This window comes from Chamaea fasciata, unplaced genomic scaffold, assembly GCF_029207755.1.
Source record: "Chamaea fasciata isolate MVZ Bird 193981 ecotype frontalis unplaced genomic scaffold, bChaFas1.0.hap1 SCAF_13, whole genome shotgun sequence".
Taxonomy (NCBI): Eukaryota; Metazoa; Chordata; class Aves; order Passeriformes; family Sylviidae; genus Chamaea; species Chamaea fasciata.
In genome coordinates, this window is record NW_027094098.1 from 20,094,914 (window position 1) to 20,115,047 (window position 20,134).

The 20,134-nt window shown below is 53.7% G+C and overlaps 1 protein-coding gene across 3 annotated transcripts in view; it reads left to right on the top strand.

Annotated features, from left to right (window-relative positions):
* GRM7 (glutamate metabotropic receptor 7) overlaps positions 1-20,134 on the top strand; it is a 189,632-nt gene that overhangs the window by 64,700 nt on the left and 104,798 nt on the right. For all 3 annotated transcript variants that reach the window (XM_066195683.1, XM_066195684.1, XM_066195685.1), the window contains exon 2: positions 11,033-11,249. In XM_066195683.1, coding sequence (XP_066051780.1) covers positions 11,033-11,249 — 217 coding nt within the window. The remainder of the gene's footprint in view (positions 1-11,032; positions 11,250-20,134) is intronic.

Genomic DNA, 20,134 nt, shown 5'->3' on the forward strand with positions numbered 1-20,134 from the left:
GATGAAATCACCACTGGACGCTGATTTTTGTCTTTTAAAAGGAAGACCCTGAGCAGCTTTTCCTGCAGATTTCCTGTTCCTCAGCGTTCCTGGGGCTCCTCTGCTGGCTCTGGGCTGGCTCCAGGCAGGAGAAGGAGCTGCTCTGGTGTGGTTTTCATCAGAGTGCTGAAAGACTGAGCTGTTAGAGACCGCCAAAAAAAATAAAAATATTTCTCTATCTGGCTGTTCCTGCATGAGTCTAATAACATGGCCCTTAGAAAGTAATTTGGATTAATTAGAATGTCCGGGCACTTTTGCGATAAAGACATGCAGAGTAATTATCCAGTGTCCAGAATAATCTATTGAGCTTGTGAAGTTTAAGTCTGAAAATTATTCTCCCCTAAGTATTCATCTTTCTGACTGTATTTCTGTTATTAAATTTGTTTTCCCGCAAAGTTAGATAAGAAGAAATGTAATTATTTAGCTGGCAGGCTCGATGTTGAGGTGAGGAAAACGGGCGAAGGTAAAAGTGTGATTGCCTTGTGTTTTTTCCTGTAATAATGCAGAAATGTTTAGATATCTGTAGAATTACACGGCGATGATGCACTCTGTAAAAGGCCAGAGGTGAAATATAAGGGAATAAACGGTATAGATATTCACTGGGACTTCATTACACCCTATAACTCTTGGATGTGCGGTGGGAGAAATGTCAAATGCAGATTTCTCCCATAATTACAATCCATTCTGGCTCACGCGTCTCCTCGCTGCGTTTTCTTCACTCTCCCTCATTCCCAGAGTCTGTGTCCTGAAGGACCTTGCTCTGTTTCTGACGCTCAGAGGACACAACGGGCCTTTTTACTTGTGATAATGTTTATTTTGGATTAAAGGAAACACGAAATCAAAGGCAGGCTAAATATAATCCCTCCGTGTCCCTGGTGAAAGCATCCCCACGCCCGGGTCAGCCCAGCCTCCCTCAGCTCCGAGGGAACATCAGATGGGATTCAGAGGAGGAAATGTTTGACCTTGCAGATGATGGAACAATTTGTCCTCTCTGAGCCCCTCCTGCTGCTGCTCCCTCGGTGCAGGGGAGACCTGGAGGAGTCCAGGGCAGGAAATGGAGCTGGGAAGGAGCTGGAGAATTGTGGAACCTGAAAAAGGACTTTCAGAGCATTGCAATAAGCTTACGGAGGTTTGAAACAGAGGTGAATTTTAGGCCTTGAAATATTCAGAGTATAGAAGGTTTCTGAGCTGCAAAAAAAATAGGTGGGAGATGAAATGACAAGAGAATTCTCAAATCCTCAGAGAGAGAGATCAGGGTTTGTCACCTGCAGTTCCCTGAGCACAGCTCACCTGAGCTCCAGGTGTGGGGACTCCTCGGGGCAAGGAGGAGCTGGAACCTGCTGGGGCTGAGCGACCAGGGAGGCCACACAGCACCTCACACATTCTTCATCATTCTCAGCTTTCCCCTTGCCTCCAGCTCTCAATAAAGTGCCAATCCAAACCAAGGCAGTTGGAGCTCAGGCAGAACCCTTCAGTCAGCCACAGTGTGTGAGCACATTAAAAACCCAGGGGGTTTTTATGATCTGACACATTTTTAAATTCAGCAATGCTCCCAGTATTGCACGGAGGGAAATGAGCTCCAGAAACCCAGTTTAAAGCATCATTTACTGCTTGAAATGGTGCTGGTACCCTTGGGGTGTTAGAGGATCCAGGGGGGAGCTGGAGGAGATCACACTGTCTGAGCCTCTCCCTCCACAGGAGACCACTCAGGGACATTTTAATGGGAACAGCCTCCTGCTTTGGCAGGATCTGGTCGGTGGGAGTCATTCACAGGAGCTTGGGTTTGCTCACTGTGGTATTGAGCTGCTTGCCCAAAGTTTAACTGTACGCTGAAATTAGAAATAACCACTTAATGCAGCTAAATCTGCCTTGCCAGGTTTTGGATGTGTTACTGTGTCAGGGCGCGGAGGCCAGAGGCTTTATCCTCCTTGGCTGTCAGGCTCTTGGCTACATTGAAAATTTAGGAATAAACATTCAAATCACAGCCTTATTTTCCACAACACGAGCACGGATGCTCTCCTAGAAATGCAATTATGAGATATGCTCAAACCCAGGCTCGACAGCTCTCATTTAGCCCAGTCAGTGAGCTCCCAGGGATGATTGTTTCCCCTTGTACCACACTGCGATTCCTTTCCGCCGGGCTGGCTTTGTGTGCCTGTGTTCGTGGATTACTTTCACAAAACTGTGTTCTGCCACCAAGAACATCCTCTGTCTCAGCCTGGCTGCTGAATAAGTCGTTGCTGGTGTTGTCTTTATCGGGCTACTTTCAAAATCAATGAGATTTATACTTGCAGATTAAAAACCTTTTAAAATATGCACAGACAATATAAGGTTCAATTATCTGTTTGGGATGAATGGAGCGATGTGTACACATAAATAAAACATAAAAGCTGCTTCACTCTGTTTATACTCTGCTGCTGATTTATTTTCAAAAGAGTTGGAATTGGTGAGTGTTTGGATGCGGGAGCTCCAATCACTGCAGGGATGTTTGTGCTGTGTGTGCTCAGTGTCCATTCATCTCTCTGCTCACCCAGACTGGCTTCTCAGCTTTTGGGATGCAGGCAGGGCTGTGGGAATGGTGCACGTGGAAGGCGCTGAAAACAAATCTCCCAGTGCTGCCAGTCCCACCAGCGAGGGTGTGCAGCCTGAGGCTCTGCTCAGCTCTTGGTTTGGTGACAGGAACCCTTCTGAGAACGCCCTGACTGGAGTAAATCTGAACGCCAGAGGAATGGGAACGTGTTTTGGTGTCTGGAAGAACTTGCAGGGTGTGTTCAGGCCATGGGAGAGGCAGGAAGCCCTTCCTGTCCCTCCGTGGTGATAGAACAGACATGGAATCCCAGGATGGTTTGGGGTGGAAGGGACCCTAAAAGCCACCCAGAGCCACCCCAGCCATGGCAGGGACACCTCCCACTGTCCCAGGCTGCTCCAACCCCAATGTCCAACCTGGCCTTGGGCACTGCCAGGGATCCAGGGGCAGCCACAGCTGCTCTGGGCACCCTGTGCCCCCTCCCCACCCTGCCAGGGAACAATTCCTGCCCAATATCCCATCTGAATCCACCCTCCTCCAGTCCTGTCAAGGGCATGGGGGTGGAGAGAGCAGCACAAGGACAAGACTTTCCATGTGGGACAGAAAATCCTGATATCAGCCCTTCCCAAAGGGGACCCCAACGTCCCTCCCATTCATTCCCAATCCCTCAGGGTGTTGGATATTAATCTTGCCCTTAGCAGTGGGCTGCACATGCAGCTGCAGCTTCGCATTTTTGGCACAAGTTCTTTTGTTTTCTGTGGCGTTTGGTGGCCAGGGCTTGGTTTGTTCCCTTCCAAATGCCATTGTCTGTTCTGTGTGTTCTGTCTGTTCCTTGTGCTCCCTCAGGCTGGGGCGGGAGCCCGCAGCCCCTGAGGCAGCCCCAGCACAAGCTCAGAGCACACTGAGCTCTCTCTTTTGAACTCCTCCACTCCCTCCTTCACACGGTGTCCCTGTGCTTCTGTCGGACCTTGTGGTGTGCGGTGGGATCAGTCACAGCAGCTCCCTGTGAGTTATCTGTGGGCTGGGTCTGAGTCCAGCAGGAGGCTGAGCTGCACAGGCAGCAGCCCCTGATCCCCAAACTGCCTGCAGCACCTGACCCCAAAACTGCCTGCAGCACCTGACCCCAAAACTGCCTGCAGCACCTGATCCCAAACAGCCTGCAGTCCATGATCCCAAACTGCCTGCAGCACCTGACCCCAAAACTGCCTGCAGCATCTGACCCCAAAACTGCCTGCAGCACCTGACCCCAAAACTGCCTGCAGCCCATGATCCCAAACTGCCTGCAGCACCTGACCCAAAACTGCCTGCAGCACCTGACCCCAAAACTGCCTGCAGCACCTGACCCCAAAACTGCCTGCAGCACTTGACCCAAAACTGCCTGCAGCACCTGACCCCAAAACTGCCTGCAGCATCTGACCCCAAAACTGCCTGCAGCCCATGATCCCAAACTGCCTGCAGCACCTGACCCCAAAACTGCCTGCAGCCCATGATCCCAAACTGCCTGCAGCACCTGACCCCAAAACTGCCTGCAGCCCATGATCCCAAACTGCCTGCAGCACCTGACCCCAAAACTGCCTGCAGCACCTGATCCCAAACTGCCTGCAGCCCCTGATCCCCAAACTGCCTGCAGCACCTGACCCCAAAACTGCCTGCAGCACCTGATCCCAAAACTCCCTGCAGCACCTGACCCCAAAACTGCCTGCAGCATCTGACCCCAAAACTGCCTGCAGCCCATGATCCCAAACTCCCTGCAGCACCTGACCCCAAAACTGCCTGCAGCATCTGACCCCAAAACTGCCTGCAGCCCATGATCCCAAACTGGCTGCAGCACCTGACCCCAGAACTGCCTGCAGCACCTGACCCCAGAACTGCCTGCAGCACCTGACCCCAGAACTGCCTGCAGCACCTGATCCCAAAACTGCCTGCAGCACCTGATCCCAAAACTGCCTGCAGCCCATGATCCCAAACTGCCTGCAGCCCATGATCCCAAACTGCCTGCAGCAACTGATCCCAAAACTGCCTGCAGCACCTGATCCCAAACTGCCTGCAGCACCTGATCCCAAACTGCCTGCAGCCCATGATCCCAAACTGCCTGCAGCACCTGACCCCAGAACTGCCTGCAGCCCCTGATCCCAAAACTGCCTGCAGCACCTGATCCCAAACTGCCTGCAGCCCCTGACCCCAAAACTGCCTGCAGCCCCTGATCCCAAACTGACTGCAGCCCCTGACCCCAAACTGCCTGCAGCCCCTGACCCCAAACTGGCCCCGTGAAGGGGCTGCGGGTCCCGGTGCTCTCCCATCCCCTCACACGAGTTCAGCTCAGACCTGCCTTCAACAACTGGCTCCTGATGGCCAAGGTGCTTCGAAGCTTTGTTGAGGCTTCGAAGGGCCTCCAGCCGTTGGTTCGGTCTCGCTGCAGCTCCCGGCCTCCGGGCTGGCGTTATAACATGAAGGGCTGAGCGCTCTCGCATCGCCGTGGACGGGATGTCAGCGCTGGTGCCGGAGCTGATGGATCCTGGGAGGAATATCCCACTCGGCGCCCTGCGATCCATCGGGCTGCGCTGCCCACGGCCCATCCCCAGGACCCGCAAATCAGGAAAGCTTGATTGCCGCGCCGCTTTACGGGCAGGCCAGCTCACATCCTGAACGAGCCGCCTAGTTCACTTTAAAACATCGGATGTGGAAGTGTCCTACTCGTACCTGTGCCCTCGGGATCAATAATCCCAGTGGTGCAGGAGATAAATGTCCCTTTCCGAGGCTGGGACAGGCTCTCTGCTCCTGCTTTTGGTGTTTGTTGTGGCTCCTGTGTGCCAGGGAGGGTGGCCCCAGGGTTTGTGCCTTGTCCTGCCTGCTCGGGGCTGAGCGAGGGCGTCTCTGCCCTCCAGGAAGGGTGGTGGGAGATCAAGGGCTTTAGAAAGAGTAATTAACAATTATAAATTAGAATTTTTTTGCCCCGATACTACTGAATCGCAACTGCAGATGAACCGAGGGCAATTAAAACGGGAGTAATATAAATACCGGTTAATTTTACTTCTGAGAAGTGCTCACTCAGGCTCTTGGTGATTGCATAAACACAGCTTTGTTCGCAAAGAGGAATTTGCACACACAAATTAGGCGAGTGTGTATGTGGAACTCTTTTTTTTTCCGTGTCAGTAGAAATTCAGATGCAGCTTTCTGGTCGTGTTTTTAACCAGAGTGAGTCCCAGGGCCTGGGAGTTTGCTGGAGCAATTAGCAGGTGAGGGCTGGGCTGGCAGGCAGAGGCAGTACCTGCACACGCAGGAGGTTATTTCTGCGGTGCTGTGGCAGGAATTGTGAGCAGCACGCTGCCCTCGGTGCTCACAGAACGGATTTCCATCCCCTAAAGCACAGCTCAGCCTGCAGGGAGCTCTGGGGCTGGGCTGCAGCACTGCTGGGGAGTTTTCTCACCGTTCTGGAGAGCAGCTGAGTTCCCCCTGAGCCCCTGGGAGCGTGGGCAGAGGGCTCGGAGCCTGCTCTGCCCCCTCCAGGGGCTTTATTTCTGTCCCAGCCGTGCCCTGGGAGCTCTGCTGCCTGCACAGCCTGCTCCACGCCTTTCAGAGAGTTATTTTTAAATATCAGGAGCGTTTTGAATTGGTTCACGGGCCCGGCTCAAAGGAGCTGAACTCTATAGAGAATGGGGTTTTTTGTCAGTGGCAAAGAATCAAAGAACTCCAGGATGGTTTGAGTTGAGAGGGACCTTAAATCCCCTCCAGTGCCACCCCTGCGATGGCAGGGACACCTCCCACTGTCCCAGGCTGCTCCAGACCCCATCCAACCCGGCCTTGGGCATTCCAGGGCTGGAAAGTAAAGCATTTAATTAATAACTCATCCCTAGGAAGGGATAAACGGCCGAGTCCTAATCCCCAGTGTGTGAACTTGTTGAGACAGGGGTGATGTCCCTGTTTATCCAAGGACGGTTTTAGCTGCAGCTTGAGAAGGGGGTAAGATGGTTATTTTTGTGCTGTGCCTAATTTTCATTTCAGTTTTGGGTCCCCGTTTCAAGTCAGGTTCTGCAAGTCCAAGGTTCTTTTGGCATTTCAAAGCTAAGAAGTCACCCCCTGTTTCTCTATAAAAAAACAATCTGTGCCATCAGCTCATCACTGTCACAGGCAGACCTTGGTCCAGGCACGGGTCGTCAAGATGAAATACAGGAAATTTCACATTTATGGACACATCTCATTTTCCTGAGTGTTTATGAACTTCTTTTCCTGCTTTCTGAGCTGATGAAGTGCTCCCATGAGCCATGTGGACACTGCTAATTGCTGTAATTATTGTCCCTTAATTGCCACGATTATTTTTTCAGGAGTACTTTCTCACTCTAGCAAAGGAAGCAGGAAAGACCTTGCAGATGATGTCTTCATCTGGATCAAGGATCTTCAGATGATCCTTGCTCAGGATGTCTTCCCACCTCAGTGCCACGGGTCGTGGTGGGGATGAGGATTGATTTGTGTGCCTGGAAACGGGCTCTTCTCAGGTTTGGAAATAAATTAAAAAGAAGTGTGTTCAGTTGGAGAGGCAGCTTGTTTGAGAAACCCAAAGGGGTTTTGTGGAAGTGTTTGTTTCAGTGATGGGTTCCATCCATGATAATAATAATGGTAAAGAGGAGTTTTAAAGTTTAAAGGGAATTTTAAAAGGTGTTGCTGAGCAGCACCAGGGCTGCTTAATCCCAGTGCTGCCCGGGGAGTGGGAGATGGAGCTCACCCAGCCTGGGAGGACTGGTGGGAAGAGCCAGTGGAGACAGAAACAAAATCCAGGTCACACGAATCGTTTCTGGGTTTATTTTCTCAGTGTTCCTTTCGTTGCTCAGAAATATTTGCTGTTGCTCCCGAAACGGACTCAGGTGAAAACTTCTCCTAATTGTCCTTCCTCACTTTCTCACTGGCCACGTTTGGTTCCTGGCTGTGAAAACCCTCTCGGAGTGCACAGGGAGGAGGATGAGTGCTTTGTCCTCAGCTGTGACAGGGAGGGATCATCACCCAAAGGAGGGACTAGCACCCAAAGGAGGGACCATCGGGGTGCTCTAGCAGGGTTTGTGCTCCTGTTGTCTTTGCAGGCCCTGATCTTGTTGGGTGAAATTTCCATGGGATCACAGCGTGCGTTGGGCTCCACGGGAGCTTTAAAGGTCTGTTCAACCCCCTGCCAAGGGCAGGGCCAGCTTCCCTTGGATATCTGGAATTTTGGACCTTCCTAGCAGGTTTCCTTCCTGTTCAGAAGGCGAAGTGAGAAAGAGAGGAGTCTGGAGGGGTTTTCCCCAGAGAAAAGAGCCAGGGAGAAACTCCAGGTCACTTGAGCTGGAGGCAGGGGAACCAATCCTCTGCAGCTCAGGCTGCTGGAGCTCTTGGTTCTGCAGCTGGAGACGTGGATGGGGCACAGAGAGGAGCTGAGCTGACGGAGGATTCAATCCTGACATCATCAGTTTCTACGTGAAGAAAGCCCTGGGCAGGTCCCAGGCTGCTGCTCCTCCATCAGTTCAGAGTTTTGCAGCGGGTGCAGCCTTCAGGCAGCTCCTTTTGGTGAGGTTGGGTTGGATTTGCAGTTTTTGTGGCCTGACCCTGCCCTGCCAGACCTGATGGGTTCCAGAGGCTCTGCCGGAGCAGGGTGAGGTTTCCCCACTGCCAGGAAACTACATCAATAAAACTTCATAGGAAATGGGGAGTACAAAATGCAGCAAACTGTGAAGTGAATATTGCCCTGGCAGGAGCTCATTAATATCTCAATGGGTGCACTCCTGCATTATCCTAATTGCTCGAGGTCCTCAGGGAAATTGCCTTTTCTGCAGTTTCCTCGGACTGCTCCCCCTGGGTGAGGTGGGTTCAGGTGCGTCACTTGCAGAATGTTTTAATGAGTGTCTGGGGAGGTGGGGCTGAGCTCGGTGGCCCTGGAGGCAGCAGGAATTGTTTGTGTTTCGGGTGTCCTGGGGCAGAGCTCAGGGGTGGGCAGGCAGCCAGGCTTTGGCAGCCCCTGCAGCCTCGGGGAGGGCTGGTTTGAGCTCTGGCTCCGGGGTTTGTGTGCTCCAGGACGAGACCTTGGTGAGCAGCTCAAACATTCTGGCGTTTCTCGTGGCAGAAAGGGTTGAACAGGGAGGGAAGGAGGATATGGGATCGGATAATAATAAAAAGTTAATAACAAAAACAGTGAGTTCATAACAATACAGTGAGTTGGTAATAAAACAGTGAGTTAGAAATGAACAATTGGAACAGCACAGTTTGTGTTTCAGTGGGGTTCTGCTCTGAAGTGAGCTGGTCCTGATGCCTTGGGAAGGCTGAGCTGAAACAGAGACCGAGCAGAGCGAAAAACCAAAGTGGGTGTTTATTGAAAGGCCTCCAGGACCACCTTGGGCAGGACAGGAGCCTGACCGGCTGCTGGGGGATGTCTGGGCTGGAAGGAGAGGCTGAGGAGCCTGGTGCTCCCTGGGGTGTTTGTGCTGCTGCCCTCAAATAGGAGCTGCTCTGCAGGCAGGACAACAGGTGCGACCCAGAGACAGCTCTTCGTTAGCAGGAGAAAATGAAATAAATGAAGAATAATGGTCAGCGTTAGAAATAAATTAACATTGATTAATCACTGACTAAGACAGCGTTCCCAGCATTAATCATTCCCCCTTGCTGTAATCGGAACATCAGCCAGGCAGAGCACATGTGGAGCTCCTGGGTGTGGTGTTTGCCACGTCCTGCACACACAGGGGATGGAGGAAAGTCTGCTCCCCGCATCAGTGAAATGCTCCCTCAGCTGCCAGCTCCTGGGTGTCCTCAGAGAGCTCCAGCTCAGCTCCTGGTGCTGCTGGGGGCCAGGGCAGGGCCGGGAGCTCGGGCTCCCTCTGGGTCCCAGCCCCTCTGCCAGCGCTGGAGCCTTTGGGAAAGTCACTGTGCTTCCCTGGGGCTTTTGGATGTGTCAGGACAGAAAATGGGGAAAACGTGATGGCAGAGAAATCTCGCTGCTTTCGGCTCCAGTCCTGAACTGATGACAAAGGGCAGATTTTACCAAAATGAAAGAAAAACAAAACGGTGAAGGGACAGAAAGTATTGACCTGGATAACCAGAAAACCCTCAGCAAAGCAATGTGGTTGAAAACCCTCTGGGTGTCCCTTGGGCCTGCTCACCCTCCTTGCAGAGGGAGCAGAGAGCAGGGACACTGCCCAGCCTGCCCTTGGCTCCTGACCAGCTGGGGAAATCCATTTTGATTTTCCTGTGCACTCCAGGGCTGGAGGTGCCCGTGTGGAGCTCCCTGGTGGGATGCAGGTTGGTTTTAGCTGATGGGGTGCCCAGTTTGGGACGCTGCTGGTGTGCACGGGGACTGGGCAGGAGGGGAAGGTGCCTCTTGCGGGTGTCTGAAGATGCTTTGGCACCCTGGGAAGGAGAATTCTGGTGGCTGCAGTCCCTGTCACATCCCCTGAAGAACTTTCCTCCCTGTATTTAAACAAAACGGGAGGAAAATTCTACCTGGCATATCTATAAAACCTGATGTTGCTTTTAGATGTCCTGTTAGGAACACCGGTAAAACCCCCAATATCTGCTTTTTACACTCCAAGTGATTGAAGCAGCCAGCAGTAGTTAATATTTTATGAACAGTGGAAAAAGATTTAAAACCCAAAAAGTCTCCTTAGGAATATAAAGCAATGCAGCAAACCCTGCAGAAGCTTTGCCTGTTGTGAAAGTGCAGGATGTGCTCCTTTTGATTTTCAGCTGAAGGAGCGGTTGTTGGCAAGTTGGAACGCCAGGAGTTGCCACAGACAAAAGGCGACATTTCAGCCTGGCTCTTAGGAGAGTTGCAGAGAGCAGCCCTTGGCTGTGTGGGGCTGGGGTGGGTGCTGGCTGTGTCACACTGGGGGACTCTCAGGTGTCCCAAGGGTCACCAGTGTCAGGAATATTAACCCACCAACGCCAGAGGTTTATGTCCAAGAAGGAGACAGAGGAGTCCTTCATTGAATAAAGGGAGAGGCCACGGGGGATTCCGGGACACAGATGTCCCTGCTCAGCAGCCCTCACAGTGTTCCTCCTCAGAAGGAATGAAAACTAACCCTTTTCCTTGAGCCTGGAACCTCCATCCTCCACAGGCAGGCACAGGCTGCTTGTCACTGTCCCAGTGCTGGCAGGTGTGGAGTTCGCCTCACCCCACCAGGAGCCCAAATCCTGGGGACACCAGAGCAGGGACGAGGGCAGGGAGCGATTAAAATGATCCGTGTGCCGTGTTTGGCTGCCTTGAAGGGAGGAGTGATGGATGAGCACGTCCAGGGTTGTCTCCAGCTGACTCACAGTTTTTATCTGGGTAACTCAGAGCCAACGAAAGGATTGTCCCTTTGGCTCGGAGGCTGTAAAGGAACGTGCTGGAGAAATGCAGCTGCATTCAGCAAAGCCAAAGCTCAGCTGAAGCCTGGTGCTTTAGCTGCTGCTGCAACAAGTGCCATGAGTCTGTGAATGTGTGTATTTATCCGAAATTGTTTTTTTCTACAGATCCCACAAATCAGTTATGCCTCAACTGCACCCGAGTTGAGCGATGACAGGCGCTATGATTTCTTCTCACGGGTGGTTCCTCCAGATTCCTTCCAAGCACAAGCAATGGTGGACATTGTGAAAGCTTTGGGATGGAATTATGTATCTACTTTGGCATCTGAAGGGAATTATGGAGAAAAAGGAGTGGAGTCCTTCATGCAAATTTCCCGAGAGGCAGGTAGGCCACGCCCGTCCTCCCCCCAGCGAGTGAATGAATGTCGTGTCGTGCCAAATGTCGCCGCGTTTTCCTGCAGCTCGTTCTTGGTTCTAAAGCTGCTCCGGCTCTCTGCAGTGCTCTGCAAGGGCTCCTGGGTGTTGTCACTCCTGAGCCGCTCGTGGAGCTTCAGAGAGTGGGAGCCCTCGGTGGTTTTCAGTTATTTTTGTGGGGAAAGCGGAAATCCTTGGGCTGTACCGAGCTCCCGCTGCTGCGCTGGCACGGGGAGAAGCCGGGCCTGGAGAGGCTGTTCTGTCTCCACAGCCTGGAGCTGTGCCGCGGGCTGCTCACGGGCACTGCCCGCTGTCACTGCTGGCGCTCAGCTCTCGGTGCAGCCCGCTCTGTGCTCTTTGCTCTGGCATTTCCCTGCCCGCGTCAGTGCGGGGGATTGTTCAGAACCTCTCCCCTGCAGCTCAGGGGTGGCTGCTGTGGGACGTGCAGCCTGCAGGCCCCGTGCTGGCGGTGAGACATGCCAGACCTCGGCTCTGAGTCCTTGGCAAGCTGGTCTGCAGTCCAGACCCGTCAGGGTTCGGCAAGTGAAGCGTGTGGGGCTGATCCCCGCGCTGGGAAGGGAGAAGCGGCAGCTGGTGGAATTCACTGTTGGTGATAAATGCAAGGGCTGTCTCCTGGAGGCTCTGGTGGTAGAACCCACGGTCGTGGGGCAAGGCAAGCTCTGCTGTGGCCCCAAATGGAGCTCTCAGGTGTCCCAGCCTGGCGTTACCTTAAATAAAAGCAGCACTGAACCCCTGGGCAGGGCAGGGGCTGCTCTGGAGGGGTTCCCACACCCAGGGCTGGTCCCACAGCACTGGCGCTGTGTCCCAGGGGTGGTGGATCCCTCCTGGCAGGGAACTCATGGCTTCAAAGGCAGGGGCCTGGGAGAGGGGGAGCCAGGATTGTTTCCTTGTGTTGGTGTCACAGAAGGAACCCACATTTGCATAAATTCTTCTGTTCCCACGAATGCATATTTATGTGGTATTAAAGCAAATGCGTTTGGGTTTAATACAGCAGGAAGTGACAAATGCCAGCGCTCATTGGAATTGAAAATTGGCTTTATTTGCAAATACCCACCGCTGCGAGCTCACACCCGGAATGTGCTCCCTGCGTGAAGGACGGGCTGTGGCTGCAGAGCAGGACCCCATTTCATGGACTTCGTGCAGGGTGACATCGGTGCCATGGGCTGTCCGTGCAGCCAACAGGGAACTGAACGTCCTGCAGCCCAGGCAAAGCCCAGACCCAGAGCAGGGCCCGGCCCGGGGGATGTGGGTCATGCCTGGGGGATTAAGGCACTCACAGGGACCGTGCCTAAACTCCTTCTTCAGAGCCTGGGGTGGGACTAATCCGATCCCTGGCGCTGCTCAGCTCCTCCTGGCACGCAGATAAAGCTCAGGTGAAGCTCTGACGGGATTTATCACCTGCCAACAAGTTCCCTGCAGCTTTCAGTCCCCGGGAAGGGCAAGATCCTGTCGTGGGGAGGTTCCACGGGGCGGAGCTGGACATGCAGGTCCTGCTGTGCCCTGGGGGACAGTGGCACCTTGTCCCCTGACTTTGGGTGCTGAGCTCATCCTCAGCGAGCTAAAAACTCGTGGTGTCCCTTGGCAGGAGCTCATTGCTCCCGAGAACTCCCTGGGAGGAGCCTGGAGCCGGGATGGGATGGGGTGAGAGGGAACGGGGGTGGGATGAGAGGGAACGGGGGTGGGATGAGAGGGAACGGGGATGGGGTGAGAGGGAACGAGGGTGGGATGAGAGGGAACGGGGATGGGATGAGAGGGAACGGGGGTGGGATAAGAGGGAACGGGGGTGGGATGAGAGGGAACGGGGATGGGATGAGAGGGAACGGGGATGGGGTGAGAGGGAACGAGGATGGGATGAGAGGGAACGAGGATGGGGTGAGAGGGAACGGGGATGGGATGAGAGGGAACGGGGATGGGATGAGAGGGAACGGGAGTGGGATGAGAGGGAACGGCCTTGAGGGGAGGCTCAGGCTGGGTGTCAATGAAAACTCCTCACACAAAGTGCTGCCCAGCCCTGGCAGGGGCTGCCCGGGGCCCAGGGAAGCCACCAGCCCTGGCAGGGCTCAGAAAAGGGGGGAAATGACCCTTGAGGAGCAGAGCTGGGCAGGGCGGGGGGCACAGCCCCTGCCTGGCTCTCCCTGCGTGCCCCCCTGGGCCAGGCAGGTGTGCAGGGCCAGGCTGGCGGAATTCACCCAAACCGGAGCCCTCCCCGCAGGGAGCAGCGCTGCCAGCTCCCACACACCTGCCTGGACTCACAGCCAGCCCCCCTGGCTGAAAGGAAGGTTTAATCCCTGGGGACCAACACATCTCGTGCCTTTGGCCCGGAATCTGTAGCGAGTTAATCATTCCGAAGTCAGTGTTTTATCCAAACTCGTTTCTGATCACTCTGGGATCTGAGGGGATCTGAGGATCAGTGGAAAGTGCTTCCCCTGCTTCGTTTCCAAATACGCTTTGGCATATAAAGACTTTGCTTGATCCTCTGAGTTAATAATTCTTCACAAAGTGACTTTTATTATGAGCACTTCAAGCGAGTTTGAATATGTCATTGTGGCAGGAGATGAAGATTTGAAACGTGCTCTGCAGTCTGTGGGATTAATAAATTAGGGGAATGGTCTAATTATGGGAAATCTAAAGGACAATTTCAGATTATTAATGAAACTACTGAATACTTGAATTTCAAAGATTAATTCATCTTTGATTTTTTTTTAAAGATTAATCTGTACCAGAAGGTTAATTGCTATCTGCAAGAAATATATATATTGAAGTCGTTAGCAAAAGACCACTTGAATGCCTCCTAACAGATAAATGAAAGATCTGGAGCGCATTTATTAATGCTCTGCTCTCCCCAAATGGGCCATTTTCACGGCTGAGCTCTCTGCCTTGTGCTGCTGCTGGGGTTTGGATGCTCTCACTGCTGGGCTGCAGGATGTGTGACATCCCTGGCCTGTGTGACATCCCTGGGCTGTGTGTCCCCCCTGGGCTGTGTGTCCCTGTGCTGGTGGCAGCAGGGCTGGCTCAGGGCTGGCTCTGTGTCTGCACAGGTCAGGGTGGCCCAGAGGGACAATCTGCACGGGCAGAGTTCCCTGAGGATGCTCTGAGCCCCTGGAAGGGCTGCAGAAGGGCTCTGAGTGCTGCAGGGAGCCCTGACCCCTCTCTGAGTGCTGCAGACGTGGCAAAGGAGGTCCCAGCCCTGTGCCAGGCTCTGCTTTTCCCCAGAGAAAAGAGCCAGGGAGAAACTCCAGGTCACTTGAGCTGGAGGCAGGGGAACCAATCCTCTGCAGCTCAGGCTGCTGGAGCTCTTGGTTCTGCAGCTGGAGACGTGGATGGGGCACAGAGAGGAGCTGAGCTGACGGAGGATTCAATCCTGACATCATCAGTTTCTACATGAAGAAAGCCCTGGGCAGGTCCCAGGCTGCTGCTCCTCCATCAGTTCAGAGTTTTGCAGCGGGTGCAGCCTTCAGGCAGCTCCTTTTGGTGAGGTTGGGTTGGATTTGCAGTTTTTGTGGCCTGACCCTGCCCTGCCAGACCTGATGGGTTCCAGAGGCTCTGCCGGAGCAGGGTGAGGTTTCCCCACTGCCAGGAAACCACATCAATAAAACTTCATAGGAAATGGGGAGTACAAAATGCAGCAAACTGTGAAGTGAATATTGCCCTGGCAGGAGCTCATTAATACCTCAGTGGGTGCTCTCCTGCAGGGCTGTGGCTGCTGAAGCCACTGTCACCCCCAGAGCAGAACCGCAGGATCCCTCTGAGCCCCTTTGCCACGGAAAGCACAACCCCTGGGACATGCTCGTGCCCTGCTGCTCTCCCTGCAGGCCCTGGGCAGGGCTCCCTGGCTGTGATTCCTGTCCCCTCGTCCCACATACACCCCCCAGGGCAGGTGGGAACATCTCTGTGCGGCGGGGCAGGGTCTGCTCAGGAACAAACCCCAGCTCCAGCCTTCACACGGCTCCCCGCCCCTGGCAGGGGGAGGGGGATGGTTTAAGGTCCCTTCCAACCCAAACCACTCGGATTTTCAATCCTTCCTGCCCTCAGGAGCAGAATTATTTTCCCAGCAGTGCTCCTGAGCAGCATTTCTCAATATGAGCTTGAATTTATCTTGTTTTCCCCTTTAGCTTTGCGTTTCCTACGAGCCCCCTGTGTACTGAGGCAGGCACAAACCTGCGTGAGACACGTTGTTCTCGTGTTTATCCAGTGAAACTGGCCCAGGGGGGGTTAGGTTGGATTTTGGGAAAGATTCTTCCCCCAGAAGGAGTGCTGGGGGCTCTGGGCACCAGCACATGCTCTGGCTGCCCAGGGCAAACAGAGAGCTGGGGTGTTTCACAGGGTGCCTTACAGTGGCAGATTGGTCCTGGAGCCTGAACAGGGCTCTCAGTCTGGGAGGGGCAATCTCAGCCCGCGAGCACAGAAATTCTCTTCAAACATTGATAAAAAACGCACTGTGATTGAATTCCCTGGGTTATTTTGTTTCTCCCTTTAATTCACTAATCCACAATGTCCAATCAACCCTTTCATTGCCCCTCACTTTGTCTTCTGTCTGTGCTTTGTTCCTTTTCCAGCCTAACACCTTTTCCTCAGATGGCTTGGTCCTCTTCCCCTTCTCTTGGTCCTCTTCCCCTTCTCTGGGTTCTCCTTCCCTTCTCTTGGTCCTCTTTCCCTTCTCTTCTCTTGGTCCTTTTTCCCTTCCCTTGGTCCTCTTCCCCTTCTCTTGGTCCTCTTCCCCTTCTCTTGGTCCTCTTCCCCTTCTCTTGGTTCTCTTCCCCTTCTCTTGGTTCTCCTTCCCTTCTCTTGGTCCTCTTCCCCTTCTCTTGGTCCTCCTCCCCTTCTCTTGGTTCTCTTCCCCTTCTCTTGGTTCTCCTTCCCTTCTCTTGGTTCTCCTTCCCTTCTCTTGGTCCTCTTTTCCTTCTCTTCTCTTGGTCCTTTTTCCCTTCCCTTGGTTCTCTTTCCCTTCCCTTGGTTCTTTTTCCCTTCCCTTGGTCCTCTTTCCCTTCCCTTGGTTCTCTTCCCTTTCTCTTCTCTTGGTCCTTTTTCCCTTCTCTCAGTTCTCTTTCCCTTCTCTTATCTCGGTTCTCTTTCCCTTCCCTTTCCTCACGAGTGTCCCTGTCCTGTCCCTTGGTCCCCCCTGTCCTGTTTGGGGCAGGCAGGACAGACCCAGGAGCTCTCCAGACACGGATAGTCTCAGTTACATTCTTTATAATTCCTTGGCTTCCCCCAGGCCGAGCTGTGCTGCTCAGAGCTTTCCCAGAGAGCTCCTGTTGATTTCTGTAGCACCAGCCCAGGGACTGGAGCTGCCTGAGCGCAGACACAGCAGCCCTCCTGCTCTAAAACCTGCAGGATTTCACACCAATGCCCGTGTTTTGAGAAGGGCAGGGTGCAGATGTAGAGCAGCAGGGAGCGTTGGCTGACAGCTCTTCATTGATGTTCCATTGCTGTTTGTGTATTTCTTTTAAAGCCAATTTTATACCCAGGCAAAAGCAAGTCTAGACAGATTGTCTAAAAACTTTTATTGGCTAATTAAGATTATAGTGCTGGTATATCACTGCTGGACTCTGCTTGAGGAATGGCCTTGGGGTTTTTTCTGCAGCATGAGCCTTTTGCCAAGTTTTCCATTATTCCTTGGGAGGGCTTTTTTCGTATTTATTTCAATGTCAAAAGCAAATGCCACTTGAATCTCCTGTTTGGACACCTGAGCCTGGATCAAGGAACCAGAGCACCTTGATTTTTGACTTTCCCAGAGTGTTGAGCATTGGTGGCTTCTGTTCAGGCTGGCTGGAGCTGCAGCTGCCCTCGGACAGGGAAATCAGTGCAGTTACAGAGCTGTGTCCCCGAGCTGTGTCCCCGAGCTGTGGCCATCAGTGGGAGGTGGCAGAGGGTGGCTCTGGGTGGTGACCCGGGGGCAGAGCCCAGGGGTGCCCCAGGGTGATGCTGTTTGCTGCCCGAGGAGCTCACCCTGAGCTAGGGACAGCTGGGCCATCCAAACCCAGCATTTGTTTGGAGTCTGGGATGAGCCAGGTAGCTCTGGACACTCGAGTGTCAGGAGTGATTCTGTTTGCAGCTCATCAGAAAGGTTTGGGTGGGAATGGAGCTCAAATCCCACTCAGTGCCACCATGGCAGGGACACCTCCCACTGTCCCAGGCTGCTCCAGCCTGGCCTGGGACATTCCAGGACATCCCTGCACCCTGTGCCAGGCCAGCTCACACTCTGTGATCAGGGCAGTGTCCTGCACGCCCCAGCCAGGAGGAATTGGAGCTTGGATATTCCCATCGTGGAATTTTTGCCTCTCAGCAATCCCCGTTGCAGCTCATTCCTTGTGTCTGTTCTCAGCCCCTTCAGCACAGCCAGAGCTGACCTCAAACTGCTGCAACCAAAGAATTTTATTTATTACCCTCAGGAGGGGAGGCAGGGAGGCAGCCCCACAATGCCACAGCCGAGCTCTGTGGTGCCCAAAGTTTTCCTGGAGACAAACCTTTCCTGTGGAAAAGCTCTAGGGGCCGGGAGGAGCCCCAGCCCCTGTGCAGCCCCTCACACACACAGAGACAGAGCTGCCCTGCAGTGCCCTGCTCGGTGGGATGCACTAAAAAAGCAGTTAGCACTTCGGAGGGGGTTGCAGAAATGTCTGATTCTGGTGCCTCTGGGGGCTGTGGCCAGTGCTGCCTCCGTGCTCGGGGGCTCTTTGGGGTTTTTTTAAAATTTTTAAATTTAAATTTTAAATTTTTTAAATTGGGATTTTCTTTTTAAAAAATTAAATTATTTAAATTATTTTTAATTTTTAATTTTTTTTAAATTGGGATTTTGGGGGTATTTTCCCTCTGCCTTGTCCAGGAGCAGGTGCCAGAGCCGGGGCTCAGAGCACTCAGCCCAGCAGACACAGCCCCGCTGCCCCAGAACCTCCCAGCTCCTTAAAACCCCGGCTCCTTTTAAAGCCTCACCAAGTTCTCTCCCTGCCCTTCCCTCCCCTCCGTGTCCTGCCTCTGGAGGGAAGGGAAGAGGAGCTCTGGTGTCCGAGGGAGTCCTTCAGGCATCAGTTTCCCTTCCGAACACACGGCTGGGCCACCTTCGTCATCCTCAGTGTCCCTGGCAGTGTCCCCGGCCAGGCTGGAGCAGGGGTGGCCCTGGGGGGGATTTAGGGTCCCTCCCAACCCAACCCACTCCGGGGTTTCACTGCCAAACAGGGAAAATCACTGGCACTCCAAGATTGAGGAAAATACCCCCTAAATCCCAATTTAAAAAAAAAAAAATTCCTTGCAGGAATATTTATGGCCGGACAGGGAGCTCCATGGTTCCTGTGGGCAGCAACTGTCACCTCCTGCACGGGGACAATGGCCAGGGTGACACTGGCACTTCCTCCAGAGCCTCAGACCTGGATTTCCACTTTTTCTGCCGCTGAGGGGCAGCCCTGGGTGCTGGGGAGGGCCTGTGTCAGCGACAGAGTCCAGGGATTACGTCTCTCTGCGTTTTGGAGGAATATCTCTGATTATATTTCATTGCTCTCTGATCTCTGAGCGTTCCCAAGCGCTGCAGGGAGCCCAGGGCTGCACCCACAGCCCCATCCCCGGCTTTCCCCTGATCCCAGCCCCTCCCTGCCCACCAGCAGGGAGATACCATCGTGGTGGCAGCGCCTGTTTGATTTCCTCAGAAACGCCGGCAACCTCCCCAGCAGGAGAAGCAAAGCGCTTTCCTTTCATCGAGGTTCATTTGAGCAGGTCTCAAAGCAGAGCCCGTGCAGTTTTGTCAGCTCCAGAAGGCCTTTCTCTGAGCAGAATGCTATTGATTAAACCCTAACGACGCCTTTCACTTAGGAAGGAGCCAAGAATCATAAACATCAAAGATGGCAAAGATATAATTTGGATGTCATCGGTGCCGGAGCTGCTTTTCTCTCCAGTAGGTGACTGTGCACAGGTGCAGCAGCAGCTGCTGTCAGAGCAGGGTTTGATTTCTCCTCTGGCGACAAACGGGTGGAAATCTCTGGTGCTGGGACGTGCAGGACGGTGCTGTGCTCCTGCAGGCAGCTGTGGCAGGAACTGATCCCAGCTCCAGGAGCTCTCTCTGTCTCTGCTCCAGCCAGGCCGTGGACGTGGTGCTGCTTGTGGTGGCAAATCCAGGGGGGAAAACCCTGTCCCAGCTCAGCTCCCCATCCCAGGGCTGGCAGTGGGCTGGGGACAGGGGCTGCCAGGGGCCCCACACTGGACTTGGGGCAGCCTGGTGCTCCCTAACACAGATTTGGGGCTGCCTGGGGCACTCCACAATGGATTTGGGGCTGCCTGAGTTCCCCCACAATAGATTTGGGGCAGCCTGGGGTCCCCCAACACAGATTTGGGGCAGCCTGGGGTCCCCCAACACAGATTTGGGGCTGCCTGGGGCCCCCCAGCTCCTGAATGACTTTCCCCTCTGCTGTGTGGTCACCCTGGTTTGAGCCTTGCGGGGCCCTGGGTACAAACCCAAATGAGCCAGGCAGGGCTCTGGGGATGGGGTGACCCTGCCGGGAATGTCCTGTCACATCCTCCAGGGAAATGTCCCTGAGGAAGACGAGGAATGGGGGGTTCTCTGCAGGCAGTGGGGCCTCTCTGCTGCTGTGGAGAGGAGCTGTGCTGGGAGCTGGGCTGGGGTCCCTCAGCCCAGGACAGAGCCCAGGGCTGCCCCTGGAGCTGTGTCACCCTCCCCAGAGACACCAGTGTGCTGGGGGAGCACGCTGCACTGAGACTTGATTACACACAGCAGCCCAGTGCTCCTGATAAAATCATTAATCTAATTTTTGTCTAATTTTTCTATTCTTCGCTCCCCATTACAACCATCCCGCATTGCTTTCGGGCTGGTGTCGAGGCTGGTGGAGGCTGATT